The sequence below is a fragment of the Cornus florida genome, unplaced genomic scaffold (assembly GCF_030987335.1).
Source record: "Cornus florida cultivar Cherokee Brave unplaced genomic scaffold, ASM3098733v1 CherokeeBrave_3.0.0_Hap2_Chr11, whole genome shotgun sequence".
NCBI lineage: Eukaryota > Viridiplantae > Streptophyta > Magnoliopsida > Cornales > Cornaceae > Cornus > Cornus florida.
Window position 1 is genome coordinate 101,206,506 of NW_026775581.1, and position 22,837 is coordinate 101,229,342.

General features: G+C 32.7%; 2 protein-coding genes and 1 pseudogene across 6 annotated transcripts; all 3 read left to right on the forward strand.

The window, feature by feature from the left end:
- Positions 1-1,093: 1,093 nt before the first annotated feature.
- LOC132284969 (uncharacterized) lies at positions 1,094-2,240 on the forward strand. The gene is made up of 2 exons (XM_059787114.1): positions 1,094-1,275; positions 1,824-2,240. The coding sequence occupies exons 1-2, from the start codon at positions 1,236-1,238 to the stop codon at positions 2,027-2,029; spliced, it is 246 nt and encodes an 81-aa protein (XP_059643097.1). The 5' UTR covers positions 1,094-1,235; the 3' UTR covers positions 2,030-2,240.
- Positions 2,241-8,943: 6,703 nt separating this feature from the next.
- Positions 8,944-9,989, forward strand: LOC132281697 (putative disease resistance protein RGA4; annotated as a pseudogene).
- Positions 9,990-10,151: 162 nt separating this feature from the next.
- LOC132286676 (putative disease resistance protein RGA3) lies at positions 10,152-15,789 on the forward strand. 5 transcript variants are annotated; one of them, XM_059789039.1, is made up of 7 exons: positions 10,152-12,007; positions 12,192-12,270; positions 12,373-13,045; positions 13,153-13,227; positions 13,330-13,630; positions 14,495-14,733; positions 15,530-15,789. In XM_059789039.1, the coding sequence occupies exon 1, from the start codon at positions 10,244-10,246 to the stop codon at positions 12,002-12,004; it is 1,761 nt and encodes a 586-aa protein (XP_059645022.1). In that variant the 5' UTR covers positions 10,152-10,243; the 3' UTR covers positions 12,005-12,007; positions 12,192-12,270; positions 12,373-13,045; positions 13,153-13,227; positions 13,330-13,630; positions 14,495-14,733; positions 15,530-15,789. The 5 variants fall into 5 exon arrangements, with proteins under 5 accessions (XP_059645022.1, XP_059645019.1, XP_059645020.1 ...); XM_059789036.1 differs by having other exon boundaries at positions 12,373-13,422; positions 13,500-13,630; XM_059789037.1 differs by having other exon boundaries at positions 12,373-13,227.
- The last annotated feature ends 7,048 nt before the right edge of the window (positions 15,790-22,837 follow it).

Genomic DNA, 22,837 nt, shown 5'->3' on the forward strand with positions numbered 1-22,837 from the left:
AATGAACTGGTGGATTATGAACTTGTGTTTTTGCTTTGTCTTGCAAAACACTCTGCTTAAGTAGCCTAAACTATGAGAAGAGCTAATATATATGTTCATTAATCGAGTTTGAATAACATTTTTAGTTAATTAACTAATTGAGTCTATAAAATCTCAATGCTTAGGGCGTGTTTGGTACGCATTTTTGTTTTTGTCAGGTTTGTTGGTGTGCTTTTGAAAAAGAACGAGTTTGGTAAAAAATGTTTTGTAAACAGTGGCCAAAAGTTGAAACATTAATTCAGTATTTTTACAAGTTTTCGCATTGTAACAATGAACAATATCAATTTAATTTAATTTTTTTAATTAACCGTATTTTTTTAAAACTTTCAATACCTTTTTTTTTTTTTTAACTAAACATGTTTTTATGTTTAAAAAGTTTACAACGAATAAACATTACCAAATATATTTTTAATTATTATTCAAAATAATATACAACTGAATTAAAATAAAAATAAAAAAACAAAAAACACTCTAGTCTCTAAACTAATTGTGTCCAAAAAAACCCATTGTCCGGCTACAAAAACCCACACTATCTAGATATTGTTGTCCCTTTTCTTGACCACGATTTTATATCCTTGTACACCAATTGTATCTCCCAAGTGACAGGAACTTTTCTTCCGGATGATGTGAACCTCGCAATTCAATTTTGAATTTGAAAATTTGCTAAGAAAAAGGAAAAATCTTTTAAAGACTTAACATTAAAAAAATAAAAAAATAAAAAAATATTAATAATAACAAAAATGAATTGTCACAATTCCAGGAAGAATCCAAAAGAAATAAAAATATGCTTGATTCAGTTTTACAAAAATTAAAAATAAGAAAATTATGTAAAAATTTATTTGATTGACAGTTTTAAAAAAAAAATTAAAAAATTCAGTTAAAAATAGATATATATTCAAATACTCCGTTTTGTGTTTTCTGTTTTAAGGGGGAATTTTTTTCATAAATTCTTATTTCACATTTCATGAAAATTGTCATATGAAGACAAAATTTTAAAAATAAATAAATAAAATAAATCAACAATTGTTTTCTATTTTAAATACTCCGTTTGTGACCTAGCTTTCCTTTTCCCCTTTCTTCTTAATCAGTTCGTGAAGTTCTCAACTAGGCATCTAGGTCTAGCGAAACACGTAAGGTTCCACCAGAGAATACTCGAATTTGGACCGAGACCCATTGAAATTCTCACCTGAACTTCAATGGCAGAACAAAAACCCATGCCAACAAAGTCCGTTTCAGGTACAATTTCATATTCATTTCTCTCCACTCCTCTTATATACCACACCAATTGATTCTCTCAGTTTGTCATGTGATTCTGCAGACAATCCTTTTTATGGGTTTTGTGAAATTAAAGATTCATTTTTGTTTATTATGATTCTCTCAGCTTATAATTTTGATTCTGTAGAGTTGTTCAAAGGTTGTTTTTAAAAAGTTGATGTGAATTATGGTCTTTGCCCAAAAATGATATTTACATATGGGTAATCTTTATTAGATGGCAATACTTTCTTTCTCTTGAGATTCTATTACACTTCCATAGTTTGCCCTTTTTTGACAATTCCGAGTTTTTGTTCCATTTAGTAAATTAATTACAGTTTATGTTTCAATTCAACCCAAAAATATTCTAACTGAGCATGCTGTGTTGCACATATTATTACTTACAAATGGTTTCATGAACCAATGATTTACTTTTTATCTGAGATAGTTCTGTACTTTAGTTATGTAGTGAAGGTTCAAAAACAAGTTCAATTCTTTTGATATATATGCTTCCATTTTGTTTTTGAATATAGAAGAGAAAGTTAAAAGTGGTAAGGAAGAGATTGCGGCGGTATTCCACTCTGAGAAACCACCTAGTCATCACAAGGAAACACATGGGACAAGTGATGACATTGATGAGAAAATCCCGATTGATGAATTCAAAGGCCCAACTGTGTTTGAACGAGTGAAGGAGGAGATTGAGGCCGTGGTTGAAGCTATTATTCACCCTAAGAAATAATCCACCGGTCAGTTTGTAAATTGTCTTCAAAGTTGAGAGAGTCGGTCGAGTCTTTCTTCCAAGAAGGTTCAAGAAAAACTTGTTTCCTTTGGGATAACATAGGAGATCCTAGTGATGAACTTTTGTTGCTTTGGTAAGTAAGTTTGGTTCTATGTAAACTTATTGGATGAATTGGAATATGATACAACCTATTTGATTTTTCGGTCTTTGAGACATGGGAGTATGTTTGATTTATCAATTGTGCCTCTTTTGAGACATGGAATTTTTTTCTTTCCTTTCTTTCATGATGCAAAATTATTTGATTGGTGTTATCAAACAAACCTCGTTGAATCTGTCATAGTCATTATCATGAAGTCAATTATGAATGCTAGTTCTTGTTGGAAGTGTTTGAGATGGGTTGATATTGACTACAAGCAAATTCATTTTCTAATCTCTGCCAAGCCACAGGCACTGCTACTTTAGCATTTTAACACACACAACACATTCTAGCATGGCTTTTGTACGTGTCTCTGTATTGTTCCCTATGTTGTATCAACCAAACATGTTAGTCGTATCAGCACTGATACTTGTGTATAATAATCACTCTTATTGGTCAAAACGACATTTACCCATGAAGAGAGAATTTTCTTCAGTCTTGTCTTGTTTATTTTCAGTGGGAATGTTAGCATGAAGCTGTGGTACTTGACTTGTTGGGAACCATTTGACTACATACTGTAGTCACTACATATTGGCTTGAAGATTTTTTTGGTTCAAAAATCCGAATGAATTGATTGATGATAATATGGCTACGCAATATGGTTTTAGCCATATTGGTACCTTGATATGTATTCACATCGAGTGAGTTTGTTGTGGTTTACATAGCATTTGAACTGAGTCTGCATAATTTTTTTTGGTGGAATGTGGGCGATTCATTTTTCTTGTACATATCATCCATCTAAGGCTTGTTTTACTTGAAGTTGTACATGTCAGCAATTTAAGACGATGAACTGTTTGTTTTTGTTTTTGTTTTTGTTTTTGTTTTTGTTTCTAATTCTTTTTTCTGGTCATTTTTCTAGCATCTGTGGTGAGGGTTACCTATAATGGTTTCAACTTAAAGAACAGTATAGCTTCCCAGTGGTTATGTGTTTTACTTTGTCAAAGATCTGTATTGGTCATTGCTTTTAAAAGCTATCGAAAGCAACTGCTCCATGAAAAATTAAGTATAATGTTCAACGTGTTTGCGTGGAGAGGAAATTGTTGGTTTCTTTCGCAATGCAATATATAGTTAGATGGTCTGTTTTAATATTGGAGGATGCATTCCAACGTCTCACTTCTCTCTGAAAACTTGTGTTTTGAACATATGGGTTTTGGATGAACACCATCAAGTACCTGTTACCAACTTATCACCAGCAAGTGTAAAATATGCAAACTAATTATGAGCCCCAGGTTCGATGCAAGTGTGCACCTTGCTTTTAATGTACTAGACAACACTACTGTTCAATCAGAGAGCCATTCATATTGCAAATTGACATAAAATTTCATAATGGAAAACGGACACACTCGTTCGGAGAGTGAGTGTTCTCTTAATTAGGTCACTGAGTAATGTCTCTATTAACTTTATTGGACACACTCATTCGGAGAGTGAGCGTTCTCTCAATTAGGTCACTGGGTAATGTCTCTATCAACTTTATTGGACACGCTCGTTCGGAGAGTGAGTGTTCTCTCAATTAGGTCATTGGGTAATGTCTCTATCAACTTTATTGAATTTCATGATTAATGGCAAACCAAGTCGTGGCAAAATCATTTTTAATTAGGGCAAATTGCATAAAACCTTACAAGTTTTGACAACAACACACACACAAAAAAAAAAAAAAAAAAGGGAATTCAATTGTTGCTGAGTAATGTGTTATAATGATAAAAAAATGTCCTCTTAATATAAATTTTTAAAAAATTAGGTTTTCTATAAAATGATTTTCATTTCAGATTTTCTTTCATTTTTAATTTTGAAAAAACAAAAATTTAAGAAAATTTTAAATTTTATTCCAAAGTATTTTCATTTTCTTATAGAGGCATCACCGATTTTATTTTTATTTTTTATTTTTTAATTTTTTTTTTAAGAAACAATTTTTAACAACACTGCTAAATGAGATATTAAAATTAATTTTAGTTTTATATTAAATGGCACCATTTTCGAAATTTATATTAAGGGCATTTTTATCGCAATAACATTTACTTTGCAACAATTTAGGGGGTTTTAGGTCAAATTTTTTTAGAGGGAGGTTTTGTGCCAAGAAATGATAGTGGTGCAATTTGCCCTTTTCAATTACAAATACAATAAAGTAAGTTTCCACAAAATGTCAAATCCTCACCAAATAATTAAAGCATTTTGGAAAATGCATTAAAGATTATTTTAAGTTTGGAAAATGCATTTTATTGTGTATCATGAACATGTGAGTGGTAGATTGTACTGTGAGGAACTTTTAAAACTTTAATTAGGAGGGAATAGGATCCTCTAAGTTAAAATCTCTTTACATTATCTTAAATTGAATTGTTGTAATTTTAACACGTGCCATTTCACTTAAATCTAGGGCCCACAATGCTCTACATAATTTAGTAATAAAAAAGGCTAGAAAGGACAATGTTTTGAGGAAGAAAAATACATTTAAAAAAAAATTACATTTTTTTTAAAAAATTCACTATTTAAAAAGAAACCTATTCCTTCCCAAAAATTGTAGAGCCAAAAAAAAAAAAAAATGATATCCTAGTCCATGACATATGGGAACTTTATAAAAAAAATGATATGTTTTTATTTTATTATTATTATTATTATTATTTTGGATTTAGAATTTTTGGTAAGAAATAGGTTCCTTTTAAATAGTTGATTTTTTGGATTTTTGTTTTTTTTTTTTTTTTTTTTTTTACTCTACAATTTTTGGGAGGAATAGGTTTCTTTTTAAATACCCAAAAATGATAATGTAGAGAGATTTTTTTTTTTTTTTTGGCTCTACAATTTTTGGGTATTTAAAAAGAAACCTATTCCTCCCAAAAATTGTAGAGTAAAAAAAAAAAAAATCAACTATTTAAAAGGAACCTATTTCTTACCAAAAATTCTAAATCCAAAAAAATAAAAATAAAAACATATCATTTTTTTTATAAAGTTCCCATATGTCATGGACTAGGATATCAATTTTTTTTTTTTTTTTTTTTTTTTTTTTTGGGCTCTACAATTTTTGGGAAGGAATAGGTTTCTTTTTAAATAGTGAATTTTTTTTTAAATGTATTTTTCTTCCTCAAAACATTGTCGTTTCTAACCTTTTTTATTACTAAATTATGTGGAGCATTGTGGGCCCTGGATTTAGGTGAAATGGCACGTGTTAAAATTACAACAATTCAACTTAGAATAATGCAGAGAGATTTTAACTTAGAGGATCCTATTCCAGTTAGGAGAACCACTTTGCTGCAAAAGTGATTCTAACCACACTTTTGGACTTCTCTAATTATCTTATTAATTACTGCTCCAAACATAAAACACTTTGTCAAATTGGCACTGTTGAATTGCTGATAGAAACATTAAATCTTCTTTGAAATATTCAGCCAAAAAAAAAACTTTGGGATTTTTTTTTAGTAACTATTAAGTTTGAGAGGAGAAGAGCGTCTCTAGTGTTGTAATTGGCTTTTTGTGCTTCCTTTTGGCCACAGCGGCTGAACATTTGATGAACCCCTTCCCCAAGCAATTCATTAGTTGCAACTAACATTGAGTTGGTTTATTATTATTCTCTTATTAATTTATTTTCAAATTTTGTGAGGCTAGGCATTAGTTTAATTTCACTTCTTACGAGTTGACTCGTTTATATTGAAATGTGAATCTTTACAATTCCTTGTACCGAACACTTTTTGCCATTTCACTTTATAAGAGACTAAAAATTGATCATGTTTCCGTTAAAACGTGGATCTTGTCGTTTGTTCTGTAATTAACACTTTTTACTATTTCACTTCTTCATAATTGACTTCATTTGTTTTAAAAAAGTGAATCTTGTTCGTTTGCTTTTAACAAACACTTTTATCATTTCACTTCCCAAGAGTTGAACTAGTTTAATTTAGAATGGTTTCTTGTAATGAACACTTTTTTCGTAATTGATTCAAGGACATATAATTGTCATATTGTATTACCCTATGGTATAGCTGTAATATGATTTGGTGAGTGATTAAAAATTAGTAACTACTCTTTTTGTATTATTTAAGGGGTGCATTCCGCTATCAATCTAATTGGATTTCAGGCAAGCCTAGTGGAGGCTAAATCATTTGTAAATTAATTAAAGCCTTTAATCTTTGTATTCTATTGTGTTGTATAATTGTTGGTTTGTTTTGTATTTTATTTGGTTTTAAATTATAGATTCCGCAAAGCACTTCTAACCTAAGTAGTACGTCATTCCAAATTCCAATCCATGATCCGTATTTGTCGCACATCTCAACTCCTTAGCTGCAGATTTTTTGTCTTATTACTACATTCAACTTCCACATTCCACACCTTTTAGTTTGAGGAGAACCAGTTTGCTGCAAGAGTGACTCTAGCCTTTTGTGCTTCCCTTTGGTGTTTTTGGCCGCAACAGCTGAACAGTTTGATTGAACCCTTTCCTATTCGGTAGAAAGGAAGAAAGTAAGAGATGTAAGGAGAAAATAATAAGAAAGGGATAAATTTTCTTTTTGTCGATAGAGATGAAATAAGAAAAGGAAAAATAAATTTTCATAAATAAGTGAATTATTGTAGAAGTTTTAAATTAAATACTATCATAATTTATACAAATTTTAAATTATATTAATATTCTCTATAAATTATATTATTATAAATATTATTGAATATAATGGTAAAAATAATTAAAATTTTCTCTTTCCATTTCTATTCAACCAAACAAAAAGAAGAAAGTACATAATATATTTTCTAGTAATGTCTAGCTTCATCGGCCCTCGATCAGAAATCCAATAAAGTCTTCTTCAATCTTGAAGATTTGAAGAACATTTAACTACTGGTTGAAGATCAAGCTTCTATAATCCTTGCACCAACTTTTAAAAAAAATTTAATCAGAAGAAGATCTTATGTTGTAATGGAATCGATTACAGAGAATTGTACCTATTTTTTAAAAATTAATAAAATTAATTATTTATCTTCTCTCCCTTTCATCTAATAGTTTTTCTTCACTCCTACCCAACATAACATAAATACTTTATCTTATTGCACCAAACATTGGGTTGATTCTAGTTTGAAATAGGGTATTTAATCTCACTTTTCGAGGAGTTGACTTCGTTTATCTTAAAATGTGGATCTTGTCATTAGTTTGTAAGGAATATCTTTTGCCAATGAATGAATAATTGGTTAGAATGGTCTTATACTTGGCTAATTGTATTTTCCTGTATAACTCTAATATGATTTGACGAATGATTAGATAGATATTAGGGAAAATTACATATAAATGGAGTCAAAGTTCCATATTTACTTAGAGACTGAGTCAAAGTTTCATATTTCTCTAAAATGGATTGCTGAGGTGGCACATGGTTTTTTACTGTTTAAAAAATTGTGGTGCCTAAAATGCCCTTCCCTAACAAAAAAGTAGTACCTTCAGTTCAAAAAAGTAGTACCTTCGGAGAAAAAGTAGTACCTTCGCGGGTGTTTAAAAAACATGGTACCTGGACGCCAAAAAGTAGTACCTTCAGTTCAAAAAAGTAGTACCTTCGCGGAAGGGCATTTTAGGCACCACAATTTCTAAACAGTAAAAAACCATGTGCCACCTTAGCAATCCATTTTAGAGAAATATGGAACTTTGATTTAGCCTCTAAGTAAATATGGAACTTTAACTCCATTTATATGTAATTTTCCCTAGATATTAACTCTTTGTTTTAAAAAGTCATTTTGCTATCAATCTGACTGGATTTCACATGAAATGGCAAGCCTAGTGGAGGCTACAACATTTTTAATTACAATAGATTACACGTTTTCACGAAATAACAAATCCTCACCAAATAATTAGAACCTTTAAAACTTTGTGTGTGTGTGTGTATACACTTTAATACTAATATTTTTTTAGAAAAATGATTATTACAAAGAATAATTGAAGTGAATTGTTAGACGTAGTCAATTATACAATAAATAAATAAATAATTATATTTAATATAAATAATTAATTAAAAATCATTCGTTTAAGCAATGCAGTATAAGTTTTCAGGGTAAGTATCAATATTATGTTGTATAATTGTTAGATTTAGTGTGAAGCGATCTGGGTGAACACACATAATAAGCATCGTATTCCATCATCCAGTGGGTCAACGTGACATTTAAGAAGTTGTAGCTGGCAAAAATGTCTTTTACTTATATGGTTTTATTTAAAAACCAAACTTGACACCTCACGTGGAAAGATTCTTTGGTACGCTTTCCTTCGTCCCCAAAATTTTCAGAATGGTTCGAGTGTGTTAAGGTTGTTACCTATATATATATATGGGTCATGGCATTGTTCCACTTACTACTACAACCTTGTACCATTCCCCAATATTGCTTTTCTTTCTATCCACTCCAACCACTTACAAAAAAATGGCAGACGCACTTCTTTCCGATGTCGTGAATGGAATTGTGAAGAAGTTGGGGTCTGCTGCTCTCCAAGAGATTCAATTGGCGTTTAATCTCGAAACTGACTCTCGGAATATGGAGAACACCATTTCCACAGTCAAAGCGCTACTTGTCGATGCGGAGCAGCAGCAGCTCGTCACAAACAATCAGGATAGTGAGTGGCTGGAAAAGCTCAAAGACGTCGTTGATGATGCCGATGAGTTGCTGGATGACTTCTCAACAGAAGGTTTGCGGCGGAAGGTGATGACTTTCAACAAAAAAAGCCAAGAAGGTACGAATTTTCTTTTCAAGGTCAAACCAGCTTTTTTTCCGTCTTAAGATGAGTCATAAAGTAAAGGGCATTCGTGAGAGACTAGCTGCCATAGCTGAAACTAAGATCAATTTTCACTTGAGTGTTGAAAGGCCTTTAGATATGCAAGTTCGGATGAGGAAGAGGGAGGATAGTCACTCTTTTGTGCGAGCTGAAGAAGTAATTGGGAGGGATGCTGATAAAAAGGCAATTGTAGATTTGTTGATGGACTACAACGTTCAAGAGAATGTGTCAGTCCTTGCAATTGTTGGAATCGGGGGGCTAGGAAAGACCGCACTTGCACAATTAGTCAATATTGATGAAAAGGTCACCAAACATTTTGAACTTAAAATGTGGGTGTGTGTTTCTGATGTCTTTGATGTGAAACAAGTTGCAGAAAAGACATAGAAAGTGCTACAAGTAATAAACCAGAAAATCTTAGCATAGATGGGGTGCAAAAGAAACTTAGGGAAATTATTGATGGAAAGAAATATTTGCTTGTGTTAGATGATGTCTGGATCGAAAATCGTGACAGATGGCTAGAATTGAGAGACCTGTTGATGGATGGCGCAAGGGGAAGTAGAATTTTAGTAACTACACGCACTAATTTAGTTGCATCTGTTGTAGGAGCACATCCACAGTATTCTCTAACAGGCTTGTCTAACGAAGAGTCTTGGACACTATTTAAGCAAATGGCATTTGGAAAACAGGAGGAGCCAGAGAATAAACGCATAGTAGCAATCGGGAAGGAAATTCTAAAGAAGTGTGCCGGAGTTCCTCTTGCTATAAGGACATTAGGAAGCCTATTATGCGGCATAGATACCGAGAATGAGTGGTTGATTTTCAAACATCAAAATATGTCAAAAATAGTTCAAGATGATAATGGTATCCTACCAATATTGAGGTTGAGCTATAACCATCTTCCCACACATCTAAAACAATGCTTCGCATTTTGTTCCTCCTATCCCAAGGATCACAACATTGTTACACAACAATTGATCCAACTGTGGATGGCTCATGGATTTATCCAATTGTCAGATGGTAATCAAAATCTTGAGGACGTTCGTATTTTATGAATTTATTGAGGAGGTCATTTTTTCAAGATGTAGAAAGAGATGACATTGGAAATATAATAAGTTGTAAAATGCATGATCTTATGCATGATGTTGCGCAATTAGTTGCAGGGGTTGACATCTCCATTGTTGATTTAGATGGAAAAGGTGTTTCTCCAAAAATCCGTCACGTGTCGTTTGATTCATCCATTGATAAAGATTTATCATGGGAAATTCCAGACCCCTTGCTTAGGGCTACCAAGATAAAAACACTTTTTATGCCGAATGCTAAATACAGACAGGAGAAATCGGTTTTTGAAAGGGTTGTTTGTACTTTTAAGAGGTTACGCGTGTTGGATATGAGTAGCTCAGGGATGCATACAGTTCCAAGTGGCATAAGTGAGCTAAGGCACTTAAGGTACCTTGATCTTTCTTTTAACTATCTAAGTTGTCTGCCAAATTCCATTACCAAGTTGCAAAATTTGCAAACCCTAAAACTCACTTATTCTAATTTCAAAGAATTGCCGAGAGATGCTAGAAATTTGGTGAGCCTTAGGCATCTTGACCTTGATAATTGCAATGATTTGACTGATATGCCCCGTGGATTTGGACAACTGACTTCTCTTCGAACATTGACCCGGTTCATCGTGGGTACATGCAGCACTTTAAGTGAATTAAAAGATTTAAACAATTTACGGGGACAGTTAGAGATTGACTTTCAGTTAGAGATTGGACTCCCAGAGGGGCAACCGCGGAGAACATCGAAAGAAGCAGAGGAAGCGAACTTGAAGGGGAAAGAATATCTTCAATCTTTGATATTAGGTTTTGGCTGTTACTCTGATAATAAGAAGGGGGGGTTAGAAGAGTTATTGTTGGAAGGTCTCCGGCCACATGAAACTCTGAAGAAGCTATTTATAAAAGGGTATGGGGGTGTGAGATTACCAACATGGATGTCCTTCCTCCGAAATCTTGTTGAAATGAAATTATATTATTGTAATGGATGCAAACATCTTCCAAAAATCGAGCAGCTTCCTTTTCTCCGAACTCTTCATCTGGAATCTTTAGATTCCATAGAGTACATAGATGACAACTACAGCTGTAGTACAAGTACTGGGGGTGGTAATGAAGATGAGGAGTCCTTAATCTCTTCTTCTTTTCCATCGTCATCATTGTCAACAACAACATTCTTTCCATCACTGAAATATCTCCAACTGGAGAAGATGTATAATTTGAAGGGATGGTGGAGGAGCAAAGTAGCAGCAGAAGAAGATGAACAAGAACAATCAACGGTAAACATTAATCAAGAAGAGCAGCAACTGTCACTACTACCATCATTTCCTTGTCTTGTTGAATCACAGATGAAAAGATGCCCAAAGCTAGCATCAATGCCTCTGCAACCCGTTGTTGTAAAACTACAATTCTGGCAAGTCAACGAGAAGGTAGTACGACAGCAGTTTTCACTCGTTACCTTTTCCAACTTAGAGGATCTAAAAATATGTGACATCGAGGATCTAGTTAATCTGCCGGAGGAGGCATTCCAACATCTCACTTCCCTACGGAAACTAAAGATTTGTAATTGTCACAGCCTAACCTCTCTGTCCAGAGGGATGCGACATCTCACCGCCCTCCACTCTCTGGAATTCTACCACTTCCAAGAGCTTGACTTGTCAGATGGTGATGATAATGGCATGCATTTTCAAGGCCTTACAAACCTAACTTCTCTGCATATTCAAGGCATCCCCAAGTTGGAGTCTCTTCCTGCTGGGCTTCAACACATTGCCACTCTACAATCTCTATCCATTTCAGAATGTTACAATCTGAAAAGTTTACCAGAGTGGATAGGCAATCACACATCACTTCAACATCTTTCCATTTATATGTCCGACAAATTGACATCATTGCCCGAAGGGATGCGTCGTCTCACAGCATTACAACAACTGAAAATTGAATTTTGTTCAACTGAGCTATATCATAGATGCCAAAAGGAAACGGGGGAAGATTGGCCTAAGATTGCTCACATCCCAAACGTTGACATATAGAAGGTATCCTTCTTAATCTGGCATTCTTGCTGCTTCTTGTTGCTCATTCCTCTCTTTGTTCAACTTTCTTCTGATTCTGTATGTGGTCCATACAAATACATAACTCAACATCAATGTTTCTGTACATTGTAATGTTTATCTTATCTAAGTTTGGTTTTAAAAAGGCGCATTTTGGGTCAATTTCTAGGTACCATAGCACGAAGCAGTGACCTACTACCCCTGCATTTTACAGATTGGAGGAAGTTACCGGATCGGTTTAAAGGGAGGTCTGGAAGATAGTCTTGGTATGAAGCATCTCGTAATTTCCTTTTATTTATATGATATTGGTAATGTTGACATTGATTGTAATTTGTTTGCATTTGTGGTAGGAAAAGTTTATCATTCCAGAGTACGCTAATTAATGAGTACTGAAATCAACTGGTAGGAAGTGGAGGAACTTTAAGTCTAACTTGAAGAAGAAGCATTACAAGACACGTGGCTAATGAGGAGCGACTGGCAGATCGTGATGATCGAGTCCAGCCAGAGCAGTGGTATTACCTACTTCGATTTTGGAACTCAAACAAAGGACAGGTATGTAAGGTGAACTGAAATTTATTAAATTAAACTTATAATCTTTAATATTGTTTTAGTGTCCTTAGTTTGCTTTACACCGAATTTTATCTCCTTTTTATGGCTGTTGGAGTGATAGCAAAGTAAGCACGCTTTAGGGCATCCCCTTTTCCTCTTTTAATCTTTATTCCTGTTTCGTAATGAGAAATCTAGTGACTGTTCTAAATAGCCAAAGAAAGACTGAGGAATCAAGTTAATCAATTGTGAGAGGACATTTTATAGTACTTTTAGTGCACATTAAATGCTTATTAATTAGTCTGTTAATCCCAATAATGTTTACACTGCTAGACCTCCCAATGGATGCACCAGTTTATATAGTCTCACTAATTTATCACCCTTGCTCTCATCATATCAGATTTACATACATCCTCAAGTTATAGGATTAGCTATAGCATTCTGATGATCAACTTGATCATGTGCCTATCAAGAAAGGTTAGTATATTCTGTCCATTAATTCTCAGTGTACGTCCATACATTTGATGATTCCATTAGTCATTTGTTTGAAAAACTGATCAAGAAATTCTTGATAATCTCTAAAGCGCAAGTATAATGGGAGATCATTAAAATAAAAGCAAATAATGATGATTCTTGGGGATAACAGGCTGATGTTTATGGTCAGTATTATTTTTATGTTCTCTGTTTATAGTAGAGTAAATGTTTGATGGTTCTCTTATCTTTCTTTCAGCAATGCTTTAATATGTTTTTCTTGTTTTTAGGAGCATAGCATTATTAATACTGCCAATCGTTCTAAGGAAAAAAATACCCACATAGCAGGGTCAAAATGATTTGCATGAATACACGAGGAGGAGGTAAGCTATTTTGTTCATTATGCTTATGTGATAATATTTTGGAAGTCTGAGTTCCAAATAAATTTTCTGGACTTTAGTGTTATTTTCTATCCAAGGCCAGCGTAAGAAGAGGCCTAATGGACACGAACCAACCTAGGCAGATGTGTATATACTGACTCACACACGGAAAAATAGACGACCAATGAATGAAGCATCTGCATAAATTATTGTAAGCTATTGTTAAATCGTGCCTAGCTCTTGAATCAGTTGAATGGACTGTTCTATTGATCAAATTGTTGCTGCTGTAATGTTGATGTTTCTGATTTTTGTGGAATCTGTCTTGGCTGCTTTGCTCCTGATGTTCTTTTGTCACCTTTATCTCATTGTTGCTGCTATACTTCCCAATGATTTTGTTGTGTTCAATTGTATAGCTGGACTCTGTTCTAGCTGTATAGCTTGAAAACTCATAGGATTCCACTGCTGAAGTTTTTATGTTTGCTCTCTTGAACTGCTTGGCTAAATCAGCACCACCACGTACGCCTCCTTTTGGAAGGGATTATCAGTCAGTTGATAAAAAAATGTGTTTATAGCCACACTAATGAATCATCTAGACCTTAAATCACATATTATTGGCAGCTTAATTCCATGTCTTAAACTTAATATTCATAAGCAAAGCTCATTGGACTTAGTTTGGGATATTATGAGTTTTCATAAGCTGTAACCTGACATTGTTTGGAACAATGAGCAGATATTATAATAGGTATGTTCTATGAACTTGTTGAAACACTTGATGCACATGCTTATTTCGTTTCACAATATTGTAATGCTCTCATATATTTACTGACATTGCCTAATAGAGGTTCAACTTTATAATTAATTCATTTCAAAAAGTATTGCTCAATAGATATTTTCAGTACTAAAATTATGTGTTAATGGCAATGGTCTTTCTTTGTAATGCGCTCTTTTTTGAGAATACAATGTTGACTGGTTAGTCTGGTTGATGCATTTAATTAACCATTACAATATTCCTGACATGTTTTAGGTTTATCTCGAATTTTTGTTATTAACTCAAATATTTGTTTTGTTTTTATAGGGCATGAGTGAAGTTTTTTTTGTCAAGTCTCAAAAAGACCGATGTCATAGTAGCCCGAGGAATTATTTTGAGAAAGCCCTGCGTACAAAAGTAAGGGACATTGAATTTGGACCTCATAATTGGGAAGCAAGTGTTACCATGCCAATCTTGCGTGAAGAACCGTTACGTCTAGCCTTTCTACGCGATTCAAAACTATTGGAGATACAGCTGGGGCTAGTGTTTCTCGGCCTTCTGCTTATGTAAGTATAACATTAAGTTATCTCCTTTTAGTAAAAAAATGAATGAATAAGAATTTTCTTGCTAAATGTGGTATCATAATTGGGAGCAGAGGGGCTGAACCGCAAACCAATTGCAGATTGCTATAACAGTGGACATGAATTTTTGATTGGTTTTGTATGCTCAATTGTTGCTTCTTTTTGGGAGAAATTAATTGTTGCAGCTTGTTTTTGGGTTCATCATTATACAATTTCCACATAAATAATTTGATCTCTGCAAACAAACCCTTTACACTGTCTCACTGATCACAATGAATTGTACACAACATCAAGATTTAATAAGACTGCACCAGTTTCAGGCCCTACTCAAACGGTAAAGGTCACATTAATCTGATAGCTAGCAAGCATTTAATATGTGAAAGACCTATTAATGTTTGGGACTTAATTGATGCATAATTGTTGCTTGTATTCATTCAAAGAAGTCATTTTAATCCCTTTTTTTTCCTTATTTTCTTTGTCTAATTGATATAAACCATACAATATTTTGAGCTATATATATATCCCCTGTTGCAAATTCAAACACTGAATGCAAGTCAACCAGCTTGAACGAAGATATGTACCATGGGTGCTTGTTAATACTACACCAGTTGGAGTAGTTGGTCTCGTCTATTGTTCTGTTAGTTTGGTTCTTGTGGGTGGTTGTTCACCCATTCTCTTATACGGAGTAATATATTTCTCTATTAATTAATTATTTTACTTGGGAATATAAAATGTTGGTATAATAGTTGTTGGTTTCTAATTTGCTAATGTTTTATCTCAGGTTGGACGGGAAGAATGATAATAATTGAAAGATATCGAGAATGTTATGACATGGGGTCTCTCTTTTTTTTACGATTTGATGCAAATTCTCAAGATTTGAGCCATTATAAAAAATCTTCTTTTTGTTTTTTTTTGGGCCTGTTTTTGAGACAGCTACACTATATCAAATTTCATTATTGCACTGTAATTCATTTTTTTTTTTTTTTTTGGTGTTACTTTGATTTGATTGGGTTTATCTTGATGGTAATTTTTGTTTATGAATGGACTTGATGTTTGATTACAAGATATTGAATTTTTCTTCAATTTGCTTCATTTAAATAGGTCAATGTTTGGCAATGCCTTGAATAGTTGCTACAAATATTGCAAATATAAAACATACACATTGCTGTAACCTACACCAAAAAAAAAATAATAATAATAAAATTATTTTGCAGTAGTTATGTAACTTATGTTTGTTGCCAAAGAGTGTATTTTCTTCATATGTTGCAGCATAATTGCTGTCTTTTGTTCAAAATTATTGTAGAGCTTAAAATTGATGTCATATCCCGAAATTCTATTGCGCCGCTAGCTTGCGTTTCGTACTCATCAAATGCCCTTCTTCCCTCGACTTTGAAGGAGCTTGGTATCTCTCTGTTTTTAACTGCCATGGCAAATTTTTGACTGTCGTGTGACCATTGCTAGAAAGTTATGGCAGATTTTTTTTTTTTTCTTTTTTTTTTTTAACTTTTAAGGCTCCATTTTCTTTATTTTTTGGTGTTTGATTATTTTAAAATATTTATGAAAAAATAAAAAAATAAAACTTAATAGAAATAACCTATACATTAATTTGTGACTATCATTTTAGCGAATGTAAAATTTTTCTGAGATTCTTTGTCATTATAGCATTTCAAAATGAGATTGGTTAACCTCTTGGCAAATGACCTAAGCATTCAAGTATGTAAATTACTCATTCCACACTTGGTATGATATTGTATTATTATGTTTTACCTAACACCATCACATATAAGTATTTTATATTTAAATTACCCATTCCACACGTGATATGATATTGTATTAAATTACTCATGTGCACCGATGGCTCGTCCACCCATGACCTATGGTTGGGTCAGGTTTTTATACCATTTGTAACAATTCACTCTATTACATGGTATGATTTTGTCTGCTTTGGACCGAGCCTGCATAGTTTTGTTCTTGAATTTTATCCCAAAATGTCTCATACCAATTAAAGACACAACCACATACAGGGGCGGAGTGAATCAATAACACCCTCTGAATTTAATTTTCGGTTCCGCCTCTGTATGTGGTTTTGTTATCTCTAATTGGTATGAGTCATTTTGGGATAAAATTCAAGAACAAAATTACGCGGGCTCAGTCCAAAGCGTACAAAATCATACCATGTGATAATCACGATAATAAATATAGATTCTATAAATTAAGAGACAAAAAAGAAAAATTACTCAAAATAATATGTTAATCAATGAGTAATTTAAGAAAGATAAATAATTAACAAAAAAAAAATTAAAAAGGAAAGACAAATGAGAGAATTTTGAAAGGAAAAAAATTGGAGTTTGATTCAAAAAGAAAATTTTGACTTTTTTTTAAAGGAAATTAAACGAATTTAAAGAGTAAAAAAGAGATAAAATATAAAATTTAAGAGATAAAATTAGATAATAAAAATTTTAGGGGGGGGCAGTATATGAATTTTTCATATATACGTGTAAAAATATATAAATTTAGTATATGTATTATAGTAAGCGGGTCAAATATATAAACATATAGCATATGTTTATATCCGCCACTGATCACATATAAGTATTTCACATTCCTCTTACCTATACGATGTGAAATTATGCAACTATGACTCTCCCAATATAGTAGTTTATATGTAGTAGCCCAAAAGTCACCATGCTAACCCAACATTTAACAAACTAGATGAAGTCTATTAATGGAACAAATCGAAGATGCCCTTTTATGAATCCCTTTGAAAATTTAAATATCCACTACTAGAAAAATAAGGTATTTATCTCCATTTCAATAAACTTTTATTTTGAAAAATGAGTCTTGTAAAGTTAAAAATGAATGAGTTTTAGATAGGGTAAAGTGCAAAAAAATTCCCTGAACTATGTTCGAATTTGTAAATAACCCGCTTGAAGTATATTTTGTGCATAATATCTCTTAATTTATCACATTTTATTGTAAAATGCCCCAATGCCTAAACTATTTTTCATTAAATGACCATAATACTCTTTCTTATTGAATTATACTTAATCTCTTTTTCTTATTTAAATGTATTATGAAAAAAATCACACTATAAATTTGCATAAATTAACCTTTAAGTTTTGAAATTAATTGTTTAAATAAAAAATTTAAGTAGAAAATTTTAGGATTAAGTGCAAAAAACACCCCTCAAGTATACTTACAGGGCATATCATACCTCTCCCATGCAAAAAACACCCCCCCAAGTTTCAATTTGATGCAATCAAGTCTCTTGGCACATTTAAAACCAAAGTTGACTAAAGTACCCTTAGTCAACAATTTTATAAAATATATAAAAATACAAAAATTTGTAAAAAGACCATAAAGGACAATAAATAGTGATGCACACCCATTCTGCAATTCGGTCCTACGAAGCCACAAGCACCACCGGCCGCCGTGGCTCCACTATGGCAACTCCAATTTCTGGAATCGGTGATACAGGCGGCCGGATCATAAGCAAGCCAAATCGCAAAATTCTCAACAAATATGTATTGATTTGCAAAATTCTCACCAAATCTTAATAGAATTCTCAACCCCAGATCACAAGCAACCCAATCATAAGAATTGATTTGCAAAATCCAATCAAAAGCGAACCCAATTGAAGTGTCAAAGGATTTAGCAAAGTTCAACGACAAAATCAAGATTGAAGTGTCCAAGGATTTTTTGGCACCTTCCGTTTTCACCTCCGACAGTCCCAATCGCCGGCTTCGGCGAGAGCCAGAAACCACATCATCGGAAACACCAGTAAGCAAAAACGGTGGAACGACGGTGACAAAATGGACCGGCTGTGACCTTATGTCGCAGCACCGGCGGGCAAAGAGAAGCTCGACTGTGAGCTTATTAGCTGTGAGCAACGGCGAGCTCGGCATTGATGATGGAGGCGGTGGCGAGCTCGGCTTTGATGGAGCGATTGCAGAGAGGACAGACGATGGTAAAAATGGTGAGAAGACAGGCTCGGTTATGGAAAGCTCGGCCGTGGATGACTCAGTGGCAAGCTCGGCCAGTGGAATCTGCAACCAACGAGTAAGGGATGGCTCGGCGATGCAGCGGCGGTGACGGCATACGGGCTGTGGAAAACGGTAGGCGACGGCTGTGGAGAGCTTGGATTAAGTTTTACACAGGTTGTAAGATTGATTGGTGTGAATTCCCTTCTTTTTCGGTTATCCTAGCACATGCATGAACTAGTTTGCCATTTTGTTACTGCTTCGAATAATTTAGGAAAAAGACCGGCCATGATGATACTTTGTTTCTATAGTTGCAGTGCGGGGTGTAATGTTTATATATATATAAAGTTAAATAAATATTTATTTACTTACCTGTGGGGCCCACATGAGTTTTTAGTCAATGTAAATGACTTAAGAGTCATTACACAGACCATTTTGTCTTTTTCTCTCTCTCTGCGTCCAGTCCCTCTCGGCAATTTCATTTTTTTTCTCTTTTTGCAACTTCAAACCTTGATCTAGCTTTTTCCTTTGGGAATTTGGTAGAACATTATGAAGCAAAGTTGTTGAGCTCGTTGAGGTCGTCAATTTAATAGGAGCCAATCATCATTTGGTGCACTCTAGGGAGTTCGAAATTTTAGGGTTCCACAAATTGGGGGTTTTCATCAATTTGAGGTAGGGGTATTCTAATCTACAATTTCTTGGCCTTTTGTGAATTTTTCCCCTTAAAATTGATCCTAAACATGCTAAATTTTCATTACCTATCTTGTTGTTGTTGTAGTTATGTGTAATCATATACATGTCTATTTTCATTGCGATAAATGAGCATGCTTAATGTTTGATATGTTGTATGTTCTATGATTATTTATTTATTTATTTATTGTCTTAAAAAGAAATGGATGCTATGGTTATAAATAAATAAATTAAATTAAATTAAATAAATGTTTAGAAATTATTATTGAATTGTGATGATGATGTAAATGGAATGTGTGAAAACCTATAGTTGAATTGATAAATTGAAACACACACATTCATGCATTCATTGGGAAAGAGAAATGAGGAAAAATATATTTTTTTAGAACAAACGAAATTATTTTGGGGAAAATATTTTCTAAAAGTGTTGCGAAAACCGGACACCTAGGAGGCGCCTAGTGGTCCGTAATGTTGGTGTAGTCTAAAAGGGAATGTAGTTGAGTTAACTAGGTCGGATGCGACGCCTTGGAGGTGCCTTGTGGTCGTGGATAGTTAATCAACCTTCCTTTCGTGACGCCTTGGAGGTGCCTTAAATCGGATTACACTAATGGTTTGGTTGTTGAAACGGAATTGTTTCGGAAATGGGGAGTGATATTTGCATAACATTGCACTTCATGATATTGTGGTAAAATTGTGATTGGTTGATATTTGTTACATACTTGTTATTGTGGTTGAGAATGTGCGTTTCCCTATGCCATGATCCCATTCACTTTTTATCTATTCATTGTATGAATTCACGGGGACATAAGAAGTGTGTCTTAGACACTTCCCACTGAGCTTATACTCACCCCATTATTTTTAACATTTTCAGGATATGAAAAAGAGGTGGAGGACGACGATCCACCACAAGTCTAGACAAGCTTGGGGTATCTATTTTATTTTTGCTATCTTTTATATTAGAATTCTAATATTTTATAAATGTAATATTAACTATCTTGTAAGACGTTAGTTTAATTAATATAATGTTGTAAGTTATGGACTTTTAAATTATAACTACATTTTTAGACTGTAAATTGATGTAACTAAAATGTGTCCCTTGTTTATATGAGATGGAGGAACGGGGATTTTTGTGTGTATGTAACCATTTTGGGAATGTAATATAATATCTGTATTGTGCGTTGGGACAGGATATGTTAAATTTAAGGCCCAGTGAGGCCATTACATTTATTTTTGTATTTCAACAGGTTCTAGAGGGATTTTTTCTGTGGAGGTCATGCCGAAATTTTTATAGATATTATTATTATTTTGGTATCTTTTCGGGTCATTACACCGGGTGACTCCCTTTGAAGGATGCATCTTGCCTTAAGGATGAGTTCCATTTGGTCGTTGCGAAGGTATGGGATCGACGTTGAATCAATTTGACTGTTGTGCAAGAAAATGAACCCTTGCTCTTTGAGGCAGCATAAGATAGCCTTCTAGAGTAGAGAGAGAATGATGGGTATTTTCGGAAGACTAAAAGGGCAAAATGGGTATTAGAGTAATAATTTATGTCAGATATCTGATAGAGGGTTAATTTTGTATAATTTCAAAAGATTAGCGGTGTTTATTGCACACTTTTATAAATAGGGAGTAAAAGTGCTACTAAGAGTATACTTGGGAGGTGTTTTCTGCACTTACCTCAAAATTTTAAAGCAATTTAAGTATTTTTAAAATTTTTCACGAATCTATTGCATGAAAAAGAATATATTTTTTATTTAATTAATGTAGTAATTTTTATTAATATATTATATGAAAAAGAAGGAATTTTTTTTTTACGGTAAAAGAATTTAAATTAAGTATAATAAGTTTTCTTATTAATAGTAAAGTTGCAATAATAAGTTAACCATATTATAATATGTAGTTACAAATCTATTTTTTTTTTTAATGATAAATTAATACTAAAAATAAAATTAAGATAAATAGTAAAATTAATATTTAGATAAGAGAAATACACTTTACTTATCAAAAAATATATATATATATATTTAGATAAGAGAAAAGATAATAAAAATAATTTAATAAAAAATAATAAATTTAATGAGAAATGATAAGATAGTCACTTATGCAAAATTTCAAGAAATTCCAAAGTTTTTAAAATGATGTTTTAAATAACTTTGTAAACCGAGAGAGAAAACAAATACAGAGTACTAATAATGTTTTCACTATTTATATTAACTTCAAGGGTAAAGTACAGCCACACCTCCTGAGGTTTGGCAAAAGGACACTAAAAGGAAACTTACCTGTTTTTTTGGACAAAGACACCCCTTTACATAAAAAATTGACCAAATTACCCTTTAATCCTTTAAGAGACTTTTAAAATTTTACAATTTAATAAATTGGACCAATCTACACTCATAAACAATTTATGCATAAAAAAAAAAAAAAAAAAATTATATTGTTCATTTTTTTTGTTATTTACTTTATAAATGTCCCAACTTCTTAAAAATGTAGAAGTCTAAAATGATTTTTTGATCCAATAAATATATTTCAAATAAATTATATTTTGTTATTACTTCTTTTCTTTTTCTTTTTTTATTTTTAAATTAAGATGCTTAATTCTTTCATCTAAAAAAATTAAACCAATCTCTTTTCCTTAACCACCTTTTTTTAAAATAAATAAGTATACTAGCATAAATAGGATGATGTGCCTCAAATCGAGCAGGTGAAAAGAAAATGAAAGAGGAAAAACACACACACACATAACATAAACCACCAGACAATTGCCAGAAACTGTTGATTTATTTATCTATTACAGAAGGTTGACTCCATTTTTATATTGAGCTGAAACTAATCCCTACTCACATACACAATATTATGCACCAGGTAACTCGGGAAATAGTTACACTTGAAATGTCTCAGATTGTTGATTTCTTTGAGGTTTCCAAGAAATTATTGATTTCCTCTAAAATTTTGTTGACAACTTTACTCTTGTACATGGAGGCAGTCAAGAAAAAGGAGGTAGAAGTACTTATTTAAAAAAAAGGTAGTTAAGGAAAAGAGATTGGTTTAATTTTTTTAGATGAAAGAATTAAGCTTCTTAATTTAAAAATAAAAAAGAAAAAAAAAGTAATAACAAAATATAATTAATTTGAAATATATGTATTGGGTCAAAAAATCATTTTAGACGTCTACATTTTTAAGAAGTTGAGACATTTATAAAGTAAATAAATAAAAAAAGAAGAAGTGAACAATATAAATTTTTTTTTTTTTTTAAAACTTTTTTTGTGCATAAATTGTTCATGAGGATAGATTGGTTTAATTTATTAAATTATAAAGTTAAAAAAGTCTCCTAAACGTTTAACATAATTTGGTCAATTTATCATGTAAAGAGGGTATTTTTATCCATTTTTAAGTTTTTTTTGGCTTAAAAAATAGATAAA

Bases quoted from the DNA above. Each gene is read 5' to 3' on its own strand.
- LOC132284969 (XM_059787114.1), top strand. From the start codon at position 1,236: ATGGCAGAACAAAAACCCATGCCAACAAAGTCCGTTTCAG. The intron at 1,276-1,823 runs GTACAATTTCAT...TTTTGAATATAG, and splicing joins GCCAACAAAGTCCGTTTCAG to AAGAGAAAGTTAAAAGTGGT.
- LOC132286676 (XM_059789035.1), top strand. From the start codon at position 10,244: ATGCCGAATGCTAAATACAGACAGGAGAAATCGGTTTTTGAAAGGGTT.